Below are 15,323 nucleotides of genomic sequence, written 5' to 3'. Positions count from 1 at the left end.
CCATCAACAGATGAATGGATAGCAAAACTGTGGGAAATACACACAATGGAATTCTATTCAGCCATAAAGAAGAACAAAATTATATCATTTGCAAGAAGATGGAAAGCCCTGGAGAACATTATGTTAAGTGAGATCAGCCAAGCACAGAAGGAGAGAAGGTACATATGTTTCCTCTAATATGCCCAAACTAGGAAACACAGAGGATACCAGTGCGACTCCAGATAATGGAGGGGAAATACCAGCAAAGTTTGAATGGAAAGATAGGAGAGGAGGAAGGCTGATCTTGATTAATGAGGGTCTACATCTGAACATGTGTAAAATTATGAATATGACATGGTTACCCTGGACAACCATTGGTGGGAGGGGTTGGGGAGGAGAGGGCACCAAATATAGTTTAAATGTATACTATTTATGTTCAATAAAAAATTGTTAAAAGAAAAAAATTTAGATGTTTATAAAAGTATACAGATGAAAAACAAAATGTGAAAGGAAAGGAAAACAATGTTATTGATACAAACATATAAAACATATATTCTTGTCTTTTATATACCCTGAAAGGTCAGAGACACTGGTTCTCTGGCATAAAGGATTATCTGGTAAGCCACAAAGAGATTATATCCCTTCTGTATACAAACAAGCATAGCTTTATTTTTTTTCCCTTTTAAAAAGAACACATAAACCCAATGTAAGAAGTCTTTAAATACTATGTAAATGTAACATAATTATGTTTCAACCACAGAAGAGAAATTTCGACTTACAGATTCCAGGACGTTACTTATTCTGTCCTTGTGTGCATGTTTTACAGAGGAGCCTTTCCTTGCACAAGCACACAATGCTGGACCGTGTAACCATCAGCTCAACAAATGTTTATTTTACAACATGCGGAAGGAAAATGTTTTATAGGATAAATTGTGGGAAGTTAGTATATCATTTAGGTAAATGGTGAGGTAAATTTTCTTAGAAATCTGGGCATTTCAGAACATTAATAAAACCACTTTGCCTTATTACCTTCTAAAGAATTTGAAATGAAACTCTTTATAGAAAATATTTACTTATATATGAAAGCTGAGCTTTAAATTTTAAGGTTATTTTGATACAGTAGAAAACTCAGGTCACTAAGATTTCAGCATGTTTTAAATCATGTGTGACCAAGCATTTTGTATACAAGAACAGTGGAGACTAAATAAATCATGAAGAGTTGATGCTGCTTTTTTTAAAAAAACTGCTGCATGTATGCCTCTATCATCTTTACTCCATTAAAATGTATGACTACAATGCACCAATTACAATTTTTTAAAAACTACTGGAGTTTGCTAGGATTCTTGACAATTCATATATCTGAAAGTTAATTATTTTAAGAAGAAGAATAAGCTGGGCACAAAGGCACATGCTTGTAATCCCAGAGTCAGGGAGGCTGAAAGGAGATCACAGGTTTGAAACCAGCCTCAGCAACTGCAGTGGTACGTGGCCTCACCCTAGACCCAAAGCAATGCAGCCAACCATACATGAACAGAAGGCCCTAAAACTGTAAGCCAAATAGCTATTTCCTCTGTATAAGTGGGTTATCTTGTTACAGTAATAGAAAACTGCCCGTTTTTCAACAGTGGAAGGAGAAAAGCATTTATATACACCAACAAAGATGATTAAATAATTAGGAATGAAATGGGTAAAAGGGACCTAAATTTAACCTTTAAACACTCTTTAAACCCCAAACCCAGACTTGAATCATGGAAGGTTCCTATCATTCTGCTGTGGTTCTGTGAGATGTGAAGGTCAGGTGAAGGTGGGTAAAATGTATGGGGACCTTCTGGACTCTGTTTCTGCAACTCTTCTGAAAGTCTAACACTATTTCAAAGTAAAGTTAAAGTGAAATTTTTGAAAATCAAAGTAAAGATCTGAGATGTGGACAATAAATCATAGATATTTCAGGAGTTTCTGGCTTTAGTACTTTCAGATGTTTAAAATTTTGTAATATTTTATTAGAAAACTATGTTTCCCTAAAACACAAGTGTTAATGGTTTTTTGCAATGTTGGTGTGATTTTATATACTTGAAGGTTAAATTACCTCCAGATGAATTCCATATATATCAAATAGAGACATTAAAATTCAACAAGAAAGGAAAATTCAGCAGGAATAAATATACCTTTTCATAAGCTTAACATTTCAGGATATCTACTATTCTGTTTGAGATCTCAGGGAGGGGAATAATTAATATGATACTATTTATATTGAGTTTTTAAAGCAGTAGTCTGAATTAGTAAAAAAGCCAATAGAGTTTTACAAAACCATGCTTTCAAAAAATCACTTTGGATTTATTATTATTAAGATGATATTTCTCATTCTTACTGAGAAATATATTAGGGATAAGAGTTGTATATTCAATGTATTTTACAAAGTTAATAAAACTAGGCTAAGAACATATATGTTTATCCTGATGATATGTGACCCAAGTTTTAGCCAGTTTAGTGACAGTCAAGTCACTAAAACATAAAACTGCTAGTCATTAAAACAAGTTCTTAACTCATGAATTATGTAAGACTTACCTAGGGGAGAAATATTTATCATTTCCTTACATCTAGTTTAAAGCTCAAAGATCCAATAAATTTTCCAATTCTAGCAATAATAGCCATGTCTGAAATATGAGGCCCAGCGTAGTAGAGTTTGGATTCTTACCAAAATAAAAATACTGTTTTCTGAAATTACCTTAGTGTGTCTATACAACCTGACTTTCCTTTTGGATTCATATATTATCATTTCAAATTGCTATTAATTGGAGTTACTGCTGTATTAGCTAACATTTACCTACCACTTACCACATGTCAAATACTTTATATACACTAACACACTTAATCATTATGCCAACCCAAACAAGGAGGTATCGGTAATATTCACATTTTATGTACATGGCAACCAAAGCATTAAGTCATTTTGTAACTTGCTGAAGGAAAAATAATTGATAAGTCGTGAAACTGGCATTGCACGAAGTGGTTCCAGAATCTATATGCTCAACCATTATACACCACTGAGAACAACATGAGATTATGCAAAGTGTAGGGACTTTGGTTGTATCGAGGCTATCATATAAAAACTGTACAGAACAATACAAAGTAATGACCCCGGGTGCTAACCTCAGATTCTACCATCCCGAAATAACGATCATTAACAGCTAATGCAAATGATTCTGGGCATCTCTTTGTGTCTGTAAGTAACATAGAAACGTGGACGAACACATGATAGATGAATAATACCCATAATATCTGGTGCAGTATCTACTGGCTTATTCATGCAAAGGATGATGTTTGCACATGTGCACACACTCACTCGGCACCAGCTCTGTTTCCATGTCAGTTGTACTGACATCATCAAGTTCTATAGGATTCAGATGATTCCTCTAATGGTAATTCCTCCACTGTTCTGTTTTAGTTTAATATTTAAATGAGTTCAATAGTCTCCAATGGTACCTTTTGCCATCGTCTGCTACTTTGAAATACCTTGAGTAATTTATTGATTGACTGGGTTTCTGTTAGTTTTTTCAAGGAGAGCTACTGAGTCTGCATTCACTAATCTCTTGTATGTTTGAGAATGTGTTATTGCCTTCATATCTGAAGGACTCCCTGGCTAGGATGAAATACTTGGCAATAACTTCTCTCCCTCAGAACGTCTCTTGTTTTAATTTTCTGCGTCTCTGCTTTATTTTTCAATAAAAAGTTTTAAAATAAACAAACTGAAACAATACGACTAAATAACCCAATCAATCTACAAATAGTAACAATAGACAGCTGTAACAATAAAATAAAAGAGATGGTTTTAGTAAATACAGACTCTGATAAGAGTCCAAATCAGGAGTGGGTACGCTTTCTCTGTAAAGTTCCCAATAATGCATATTTTGGGCTTTGTGGGCGGCAGAGGCTCTGTTTGAACTGTTTAACTCAGCCATTGCAGACGAAAGCAGCCATAGACAATATACAAACAAGTAGCCAGGGCTGTGGTTCCAAATGATTTATAAATCAGGCTAATGAGTGAATTTGGTCCAGAGGGCTGGCTTCTGTTCCCTAATATAGTTTTTATTGGTGCATACTAATTTTACAATGAGTGGTGAGTTTCATTGTGGCATATTCATATATGCATGTGACATAATTCGGTCAGTTCCCCTCCCCATCACCTCTCCTTGCCCTCTCCAGCTTCTTCCTACTTATCCCCTTCCTCTACCCAACAGTTTTCTTTGTATTTTCACAATATCCTTCCGTTCTCCTTGTTTTTCTTTCTCTCCAGTCTCCACATATGAAAGAAAACATTCATCTCTTCACCTTCTGAGCCTGGCTTATTTTGCTTAACATAATGCTCTCCACTTTCTTACAAATGGCACGTTTTGCTCTTCTTTATGGCTGAATAAATTTCATTGTGTGTGTGTGTATATATATATGTGTATATATATATACACACATATATATATAGTCACATTTTCTTTATCTATTCATCTGTTGACACATAGGCTGATTTCATAGCTTGACTATTGTGAATTGTCCTGAGATAAACATGGGTATGCATGTATCATGCAGACATTCCCAAACTTATTTTGCTTAGAGCACCCCTTTTCAGGAAAAAAAATTGCTATTCAGCACCACCTGAAAATCCAATTTCTGTAAATGAATAAATAGAAAGATGCAGTGACAACCTGCTTGCTTTTATATACCTATACTTTGTTCCAGTATGTCTCCTTCTGCCACCTAGGAGCAGTGTTACCTATTCGGGAACCTAAGCCTGAGCTTAAAGTATGCTGACTTTAATTCTTTTGAATAAATACTGAGGAGTGGCATAGCTGGATCACATGGTAGTTTGACTTTTAGTTTTTAAAGGAACTGCAACAGTGATTTCTGTGGAAATTTATATTCCACTAACAGTGTGTAAAAGTTCCTTTCTTCCTTACATCCTTGCCAGCATTTATTGTCATTTGGTTTATTACAATTACCATTCTAAATGGAGTGAGATGCAATCTCAATGTAGCTTTGATTTGTACCACTTATTCAATATAGTGCTTGAAATTTTAGCCAGAACAATTAGAGAAGAGAAATAAATAAAAGGAACAAGAATAAGAAATGAAGAAGTCAAATTATCTCCCTTTTTCATAATTCTATACTTAGAAGAATTTAAACAGTTCCATCAAAGGACTTCTAGATCTAACAAATTCAGCAAATAAGCAAAATACAAAATCAACATACAAAAAAATAGCCCTTTCATACACCAATAATGAATATGCTGAGAAAAAAAGTCAGGAAGAAAATTACATACACAATAGCTTTAAAAATACATAGGAATACATCTTTTTGTTTGGTTGTTTTTTGTTTTTTTGTTTGATTTTGTTTGAGTTTTTGTTTTATTTTGTGGGATTAAACCCAGGAGCATTCTACTTCTAAGCTACACCCCATCCCTACTTTTTATTCTTTATTTTGAAAAAAGTTCTCACTAAATTGTGGAGGGCCTCACTAAGTAGCTGAGGCTAGATGTGAACCTGTGATCCTTTGTCTCAGCCTCCCAAGTACTGGAATTACAAGCATGTACCAACATGCTCAGCAGGAATAACCCTAACTAAGGAGGTGAAAAGGCCTCTATAATGAAAATCATAAAACACTAAAAGAAGAAATTGAAGATGAAACAGAAGAAACTAAAAGATGGAAAGACCTCCCATGTTCATGGATAGGAAGAAATAATATTGTATAAATGGCTATATTGCCAGAAGCAATCTATAGATCCAGTACAATCATCTTGAAAGTCCTAATGATTCTTCACAGAACTAGAAAAAAACAATCCCCAAATTCATATGGGAGAAAATATGTCAAGGAGAGTCAAAACAATCCTGAATAAAAAATAAAAAAATGTTGGAGGCATCACTATATTCTATGTCAAATTATACTACAGAGCCATGTAAACCAAAACAGCATGATTCTGGTATAAAAACTGAAACACATAGTTCAATGGAATAGAAGATACAGAAGCAAACTCACACAGCTATAGTCATCTGATTCTCAACAAAGATGCCAAAAATATATGTTAATGAAAACAGAGTCTGCCGTGAGGCAAGGCTGATGTCAGGGCTTTCAAGGCCAGAATCAGAGACTGCTGAGCGATGAGGCCAGTGCTGAGGCCAGCATGGCCCGGATAAGACCCTGCCTTAAAGGCAAGGATGGTGCCAGGGGCAGCGAGGCCGGATCAGAGCCTGCCATGAGGCAAGGCCAGTGGTGGGGCCAGCGAGGCCTGGATAGGAGCCTGCCTTAAGGCAAGGCTGGTACTGGGGCCTGTAAGGCCAGGATCGGAGCCTGCCGTGTGGTGAGGCTGGTGCCGGGGCCACCGAGGCCAGGATCGAAGTCTGCCGTGAGGCAAGACCTGTGCTGGGGCCTCCAAGGTCAGGATTGGAGCCTGCCGAGGGGTGAGGCCAGTGCTGAAGCCAGCGAGGCCGGGATTGAAGTCTGCCATGAGACAAGGCCAGTGCTAGGGCCTCCAAGGCCAGAATCAAAGCCTGCTGAGAGGTGAGGCTGGTGCCGAGGCCAGCAAGGCCTGGATTGGAGAGTGCTGTGAGGCAAGGCCAGTGCTGGGGCCTCTGAGGCTGGGATTGGAGCCTGCCATTTGGCGAGGCCAGTGCTGGGGCCAGCGAGGCCAGGATAGGCGCCTGCTTTAAGGCAAGGCCAGTGCTGGGACCTCCAAGGCCAGGATCGGAACCTGCTGGGGCGTCAAGCCGATGCCGGGGCATTTGAGAGTGAGGTTGGAGCTTACAATGCAGCATCCACAGAGAAATATCACAGAAAATAAAAAATCAGATGCTTTCCCTAATATGCAAAAACTAGGAAGAAATGGGTAATATGAGGAAATCTAGTTGAAGAAAGGGTCCTATGGAGGAGCAATAAAGGTGATCAATCAGAGGGGATGGGAGGGGGGAAGATGGAATCTCTTTAAAGCACATGATGTACTTAAATATATCAAAGTTAATCACTAAATAAAGCATGGGATGGAGGGAGAGGGAGGGCATAGGATGGGGATTTGATAAAGGCTAATTGTATGATGTGTGCTTGTATATCCTCACAAGCCTTGTATTCCATTGAGATGTTTGAGTACAATGCACCAATAAAAATATATTAAATAAAAAATAAGTAAATTATTCAACTAGAAAAAAGATATTTTCTCTACTCCTATGATTTCCAAGTATGATTAATTTTGAATTTCTAAAATATACTTTTTGTGTATATATCAGAGTATAGATTGTCTTAACATTTAGAAATATGTTTTGTTTGGTTTGTACAATATACATTTGATAAAAAAAATTTTTTTGACTGATTTGTATGTTGAAATAAATTGATTTTTATAAATTAAAAAAAAAGAAAAGAGAGTCTCTTAAACAAATGGTGCTAGGGAAACTGTGTACACATATGTAGAAGAATGAAACTAGACCCCTCTCCCTCACTCTGTACAAAAGTCAATTCAAAATGGATCAAAGACCAAAACTTTACAACTGTTAGAATAAAACATAGGAGAAACATCCCAACATATAGATATAGGCAAAAGTTCCTGAATAGGACTCTTATAGCTCAGGAAATAAAACTAATAATTTATGGAATGGCATCAAACTAAAGCGCTTTTGTGTAGCAAAGGAAACAATCAACAAAGTGAAGAGACAGCTTACAGAACAGGAGAAAATCTTCTCCAGCTACTCTGTGACAGAGGATTGATATCCAGAAATCTAAAAACTCAACATCTAAAAAGCTAAATAACCCGTTCAATAAATGGGTAAGTAAACTAAACAGACACTTCTCAAAAGAAGTAAAAATGGCCAAAAATTATATAAAAAATGTTCAACATCTTCAGCCTCAGAATGTTTTATTATTATTATTATTATTAATTATTATTATTATTATTATTATTATTATTATTATTTTGGTGGTACTGAGGTTCCTGGAAACCCTTCTATCTCTGGGCTACACTCTCAGACCTATTCTTATATTTTTATTTGGAAACAGGGTCTCTTAAGCCAGCGCGGCTGGCTTCAAACCAGAGTGATCCTCCTGTCTCCGCCTCTCAAGTGCGGGGATTACAAACATGTGCCACCACGCCCAGCTAGAATGTTTTAATTAATATCTTTTGGCATTAAAAGAAGTGGTGGAGAAGCTGAAGCCAGCGTGTCCTCATGGTTTGCTTTTTTGCCCATATGTGCTTATTTTTTCCTTTATTTTTGAAATACAAGTAGCTTTATCAGGCTATGTGCTACTGTTGGTCATTCTGTATCAATAGTACTAGGATCTGTTTGGATTTTTTTTACTTGTACAGTCATAAGAAAGATTTCTTCTGTTATATCTTTAATTAAGACCATGTTTGAGCTGGGCATGGTGGTGCACGCTTGTAATCCCAGCATTCAGGAGGCTAAGACTGAAGGATTGTGGTTCGCAGGCAGCCTCAGCTACTTACTGAGGCCCTGTTTCAAAATAAAGAATAAAAAAATAGAGCCAGGGTGTAGCTTGGAGATAGAATGCCCCTGGGTTCCATCCATCCACAGACCCGCAAAAAAAAAAAAAAAAAAAAAATTATCAGTTCCAACTGATACTTGAGGAATACCAATTATGTTTATGTTGGATCACCCTGAGTTCCATATTTATTGACTTTTCTATTATCTTTCTCTTGGAGGTGAGTACTAGGTTTGAAACCAAGGGCATTCTACCTCTGAGCTATACTCCCAGCTCTCTTAATTTTAAAACAAGAACTCATAAGGTTGATGAGACTGTCCTTGAAGGCGAATTTCTTTTGTCTCAGCTTCTCAAATACTGGGATTATGGTCATGTGCCCCTAAGTCCAGCTTTTATCATTTTGATATTTTTTATTTTTCACTTATTTTCCTATATGTATATATACCACATTCCTGTCTGTTATCAGCTGTTTATTATATTTCCTTTGTCTCTATGCAGGCTTTTAGTCTAAAGATTATTTTCTATTTCTTTTCTGTTTTCTAACCACTTATCTTTTTAAAAAAACATTTAGGTTGCCTTATAGAAAATCTTTTGTAAAGCTTCATAATTTCTTTTGGCCATCTTACTAAGAGGGTAGATTTTATTTTAATAGCATTCGGAGTGTGGGGAAATTGTTTAAATTTATCTATTTGCCTGTGTGATGAAATTACCTCAAACACCATCCCACAAAAATCTCCCTTTCTCTTTGCTGTGGGAACACATCTCCATCCAGTTTTACACATTCAGAATGTCAATCCAGTCCACCCTACATCTCTAAAATTTTAGTTTTCCTGAGTGCAAACTGGTAATCATTGTCCTTCAAACTCTTTTCACTTTACTCTCTATCACAGCCTCCCTGAGCTCAGGAACTTGTAGACAACGTACAATGCTAAGTATATGTGACTTTTCCTAAGGCTCAGTTTCTCTTTATGTTTTATAATGTAAAATTAGGTGTGTGGTAGGAAATTTTCCACCAGAGTATTCTCCAGTTACTGCATTTTCAGGTGTACACAGAATGGTTATATCGTGCTATTCTCTAGAATAGTCTCCCAAGACCTGTCCACACCCCTAATCTCTGCTCTCTTTGAAAAAAAAAAAAAAGGTAACTATGCATTGGATGATATTGATGATATTGACATTTATTTGAAGAAAAACCTTTAAATCTAAAGAGGCATGTACTATCTGTCAGCATATGACATAGATCAATCATTCACAGCATCTTGAGGTGTGTTTCACAGCTTAAGATTTGGAGTTGTGTCTGGGCATGTGAGCCACACCTGTTATCCCAGTACTTTGAAAGCTGAGACAGAAGCTGAGACAGACCAGTTATAGAAGTGCAGATTACAATTATCATGAACATTTCTTCCCATTTTATTATGAGTATGTGTATATATGTATATTGCCTTACCCACTCATCATATCCTATAGAATTTATTAACTTTGTATCACTGTATTTAAGTTTTTGAACTTTATATGACATCATTTAAGTTGGAAAATACCAAGAAAAGTAAACCTCATTCAAGGATTTTTCTGGAGAAACAGTTACTGCATTTTCAGGTGTATATAGCATGGTTATATCATGCAAATATCTAGAGAATACAGAGAACTCAAGAAACTCACCACTAAGAAAACAAATAACCCAATCAAAAAATGGGCAAGTGAACTAAATAGACACTTCATAAGATAAATTCAAATGGCCAATAAATGTATAAAAATGTTCAATATGATTATCAAAGAGATGAAAAATCAAAACTACCCTGAGATTTCACCTAATTCCAACAAGAATGACAATCTTTAAAGACACAAACAACAGATGCTGGTGAGGATGTGGAGAAGTGGGAACTCTAAGACATTGTTGGTGGGATTGCAAATTAGTGCAACCACTTTGGAAAACAGTAAGGAGAATCCTCAGAAGAATGGGAACAAACCTACCATATGATTCAGAATACCACTTCTGGGCATCTACCCAAAAGAAAGGAAACCAAACTACCAAACTAATGCATGTGTATCTATGTTCACAGCTGTATAATTCATCATTGTCAAACTATGAAACCAGCCAAGATGCCCATCAACAGATGAATGGATTACAAAACTGTGGGATATATACACAATGGAATTTTACTCAGCCATAAAGAAGAACAAAATTACATCATTTGCAGGAAAATGGATGGAACTGGAGGACATTATGCTAAGTGAGATTAATCATTCACAAAATGTAAGAAATTGGATGCTCTCCCTAATATGCAGAAACTAGGGAAATAAAAGGTTTTCAAGGAACTCTAGATGAGGAAGGAGAAACCATACATGAGCAAATTAGGTGAGGAAGACAGGATGGGGGTAAAGGGAAACACCCTCACGTACATGATGTACATTCACAAACATATCAAAGTCAATCACTCAGCCAAACATAAGGAGGAGGGAGGGGAAGGGAATGGGGTGGGAACTGGGTGAGGGCTAAATGAGGGACGTGTGCATGTGGGCCTTACCACCTTGTGCTCCATTAAGATATTTACAATGCACCAATAAAAATGTTTTAAAACTGTGAAAGTGAGCCAGGAATGGCGGCACACGCTTGTAATCCCAGCACTTGGAAGGCTGAGACAGGAAGATCGCACAGGATTGAAGCCAGCCTCAGCTACTTAGTGAGGCTCTCAGCAACTTAGTGAGACCCTGTTTCCAAAAAATAGAAAATAGGTCTGGGAGTATAGCCTGGAGGTAGAAAATCCCCTGGGTTCTACCCCAGTATCACACACACACACACACACACACACACACACACACACACACACTGTGAAGTGCTTTTTGGATGAGAGTATTGTTTAAGGGTATTTCTGTGAAAATGTTTTTGGGATGAGAGTAAGGTGCTGGATGTTAATAAAGTAGTTTACCCTCTACAATGTAGGTGGGTTTCATCTAGGCCTTAAAAGGACAAAAACGGACCTTCCCTGAGATAGAAGGAATTATGCCAGCAGGCTGCCTCTAGATCCGAATTTCAGCTCTCCTGAATCTCCAGCCTGTCAGCCTACTACATCAAATTTTGAACTCACCAAACCTCACAACTGGATAAACCAGCTCCTTAAAATAAATTTCCCTCATAGATAGATAGAAAAGACAGACGTATAAAGATACACAGTTGTCCTTTGGTGCCCATGGATGATTGGCTCTAAGATCTTCCATGGTTTACCACAATTCATGCTTAAGTCCCTTACATAAAATGATATATTTGCATATAACTTATGCACATCTTCCCATATACTCTATATAATCTCTATATTTTTATAACACCTAATGAAATATAAATAGGTGTTTTACTATATGGCGTAGGGAGCAATATCAAGAACAAAATCTGTACATATTTAGTTAGTATAGATGAAATTATTTTTCTAAATATTTCAATCCATATTTATATCTTTTGTTCCCAAATAGCCAGTAATTTGCTTGAGGACTACGAACATGGCTTAAAACTTTTTGTCTCTTTCCCCTAATCAGCTTACAGTTCATACTGAGTTCTCAAAATGTGTGTGCTGAATTGGCAAGAAATAGGAGGGAGGGTGCCATGACTATGCTACTTAGAACTACAGAGGACTCTAGAGAATGATGGGTAGTTCTTCCATAAGAGGCAGAGGAAAACATTATTGACTGTACTAAGGTTTCCACATGGAATCTGATGACTGGTTGTGTAAATCCTCCCACATGCTCAGCTTAGCCTTCAATTTCATTCCAGGCATTTTTGCTCAATCAATAAAGCTTTGCTAAACTGTGTTTCTTATATAATAGCACATGTTATCTTTCATCATTTGTATACCTCAATTTAAGTGATAGTGCTATTCTGTGACCACCAAAGGTCTTCTGTAACATTTGTATGGAATCTCCCCAACACTGGGGCCACTTACATCATGCTTTCGGGTTCTACTGCACAAGAACCAACTGCTTTCGTGACATTCACCAGAAGAGCTTGGTTTATTCCAACGAGGAGGTTCACAAGTGGTTGAATACCACCACATTTCCGGACAATGACGCGGTTTTCGTGTTCCTGGCAGCACTCGCCTAAGGCCCCAACCACATTCACAAGCACTTCTTCAGGCTGATCAGTTAAAAGTCCCACCAGAGTCTCAATAGCTTTGTATTCCCGAAACCTAGGTTCATAGGAAAGTGAGAAACATGGAGAATAGTATTATTTTTAGCATAAAATTACCTGGGAATAGAAATGTCAGCTACAAATTACTAAATGCCTGCCACATTCTCATTCAGTCCCTACAACAACCTTACAGTGTACACACTAATTAATCCCCATTATCAGATGGCTGACCTGAAGCTTGGTAACCAGTAAAGCTGGCAGCCACAGACAGCTGCTCCAGATGTGTGCCCTGGGTCACTAAACAGACCAGCCTCTAGGACAGACAGCGTCCTCCCAATCTGAGTTCTGCAATCCACTCTGCTAAGAGCTTTTCCCATTTTATAGATTATTTTACATGAACAAAGTATAGTAAATATTTTATTAAATGAATGCTATATATCTTACTGTTAAACATATCATTTACATATTTTGTTTTTTTAAAACTCATTTTTAACAATTTTCGTTTTTAAATATCAGATACTCTTGCTTTAAACACATTGCACCTATTTGGGTTTAATACGCCTCTCAGAATAAGTAGTAGCTTCTGCTATTTACATAAACACTGTGAGCCTCAGATATTTTCAGTATTAACTATTTAATACATTTTAGTGTCTCTCTTATCATGCAGTTTCACTGTTTCTTTCACTATATTTTAAAACAAAAGGAAGCAAAGCATATATAGGTAAATGTCTGAGAATTGATAGTTTATATATACAACACTTTTCCTTTCAATAAATTTCAGCAGCATTTTCAAGTATCATAATTTGGCTGAATCTAGTGGTGGTGGTGGTGGTGGTGAGTGAGTGTGTGTGTGTGGTGGTGGTGGTGGTGGTGGTGGTGGTGAGTATGTGTGTGTATTAATTACTAGGTATTGAACCCAAGGGCATTGTGCCACTGAGATACTGTCCAGCCCTTTTTATTTTGAAACATGCTAGTCTTGAACCCATGATCCTCCTGTCTCAGCCTCCCAAGTACTGGGATTACAGGTATGTACCACCATACCGGCTGACAGAACTTGTAATTAAAATAAAAAGCTTAATAATCTTAGGTTGCCTTTAATCTAGCCAAAACTTCACTAGACATTCTCTATTGAGTAAACTTATTTTGTTAGTTAGGACATGTGAATTTCTTGTTACAGGAAGTTTCAGATGAGAGAGAAGAAGTTGTCCCAGAACACTCATTGAAGTATAAATGAACTCTAAACATGCATAAAGATAAATCTGAAGATTAAAATAGAACTTACAAGTACTTTGAAATAAATTATTTGGAAATAATTAAAATTCAATGAGCTCATGTTTGAAAATAACTTCTCTTTATGAACTTCTTTTTGTGAGTGGTTGACTGGCATTTGCCAACTCATCTGTTTATCTTTAGAAAAGCAGCAAGAACCATGTCTGCCTCTAAAGGTTCAGTGGAGATTCATCCCCTCGCCTTGACAAGCCTCGTAGACTTCTAATTCCAGTGGCGGTCTATACACAAAGCAGCCCGTTCACCTGGGACCGCGTCCAGCAAAGCCCCTGGCCCGCTGAGGTGCACTGCAGGTGGTGGGGGTGGGGACGTTTCTAAGATTGTCATCATGCTGCTACCTCAGCCTAAGATGAAAACTTTTCCCTTTTTGAAAATGGCATTCTAATCCCAAGAATGCGTTTCTGCGGCCAGGCCTTTGCCGCAGGATGCTGAGCACCGTCCTTACTTGATCACGTTCTCCTTGCTGATGGAGCATTTCCATATGGCCCCCGTGACGGCGGCTAGCCGCTCTTTATTGTCTGTGTTATTGAGCAGACTGGCCAGGGGTTTCAGGCCTCCGTGGAGCCTCACCAGGTCCCGAGTTTCCTCATCTTCAGCACACTGCAAAACAAGTCGCCCGAGTCTGTCAGTGATCAGGCATCTCTAGCATTATGTGGCACTGGGGACTGAAACCAGGGGCAGTCTACCTCTGTGCTACACCCTCAGCTATTTTATTTTATTTTATTTTATTTATTTTATTTTTGAAACAAGGTCTTAGTTGCAGAAGACCTGGCTAAGTTGCTGAGGCTGATCTTGAACCTAAAATCCTCTTGTCTCAGCCTCCCAAGTACTGAAATTACAAATGTGTACCACCACACCGGGCTCCCACTTTGGGCTTTTTTTAATTTGAGGACTGTATGAAAGTTATATGCAGCCAGTAGATTTTGAATTTTAACCTTTCCCTTGGTTACTGACGTGCAGCGTGCTACTCTCTTGCAGTACTGGGTACTGCCGTAGTGAGCTGTAGTTCTCAGGTGCTCAATTAAATCGACAACCAACACGCCACGGAACACTGTGCTATTAAGCTGTGGCCTTCTGTAGGGCGGGCGAATTCAACTTACCATGGGGTTATCAGGGTGCAGACTGATCAAAAGTCAAGGAGCAGAGTAACTACAAGACTCCATTTTTTCTTTTTGGGGGCGAAGTTACTGGAGATTGGGATCATAGGTGTGTACCACCATGCCAGCTAAGTAAATTTATTTATTTATTTATTTGTTTGTTTGTTCATTTATTTATTGGTGGTCCTGAGGTTCCTGGAAACCCTTCTACCTCCGGGCTACACTCCCAGACCTATTTTATATTTTTATTTGGAAACAGCATCTCTTAAGCCAGAGAGGCTGGCTTCGAACCTGCACGATCCTCCTGTCTCCGCCTCCCAAGTGCGGGGATTACAAGCGAGCGCCAGATATATATGTTTTATAGAAATGCATGT

General features: G+C 37.7%; 1 protein-coding gene across 2 annotated transcripts in view; it reads right to left on the bottom strand.

Moving 5' to 3' along the window:
- Positions 1-15,323, bottom strand: part of ODAD2 (outer dynein arm docking complex subunit 2) — a gene marked incomplete at its 3' end in the record, with an annotated part of 154,683 nt that overhangs the window by 81,471 nt on the left and 57,889 nt on the right. For both annotated transcript variants that reach the window (XM_080717060.1, XM_080717061.1), the window contains 2 exons: positions 14,298-14,452; positions 12,381-12,623 (listed from right to left, as the gene is read on the bottom strand). In XM_080717060.1, coding sequence (XP_080573186.1) covers positions 12,381-12,623; positions 14,298-14,452 — 398 coding nt within the window. The remainder of the gene's footprint in view (positions 1-12,380; positions 12,624-14,297; positions 14,453-15,323) is intronic.

This window comes from Muscardinus avellanarius (genome assembly GCF_963383645.1).
Source record: "Muscardinus avellanarius genome assembly, chromosome: 20".
NCBI classification, from domain to species: domain Eukaryota; kingdom Metazoa; phylum Chordata; class Mammalia; order Rodentia; family Gliridae; genus Muscardinus; species Muscardinus avellanarius.
This window is presented reverse-complemented; position numbering and strand designations above follow the sequence as displayed.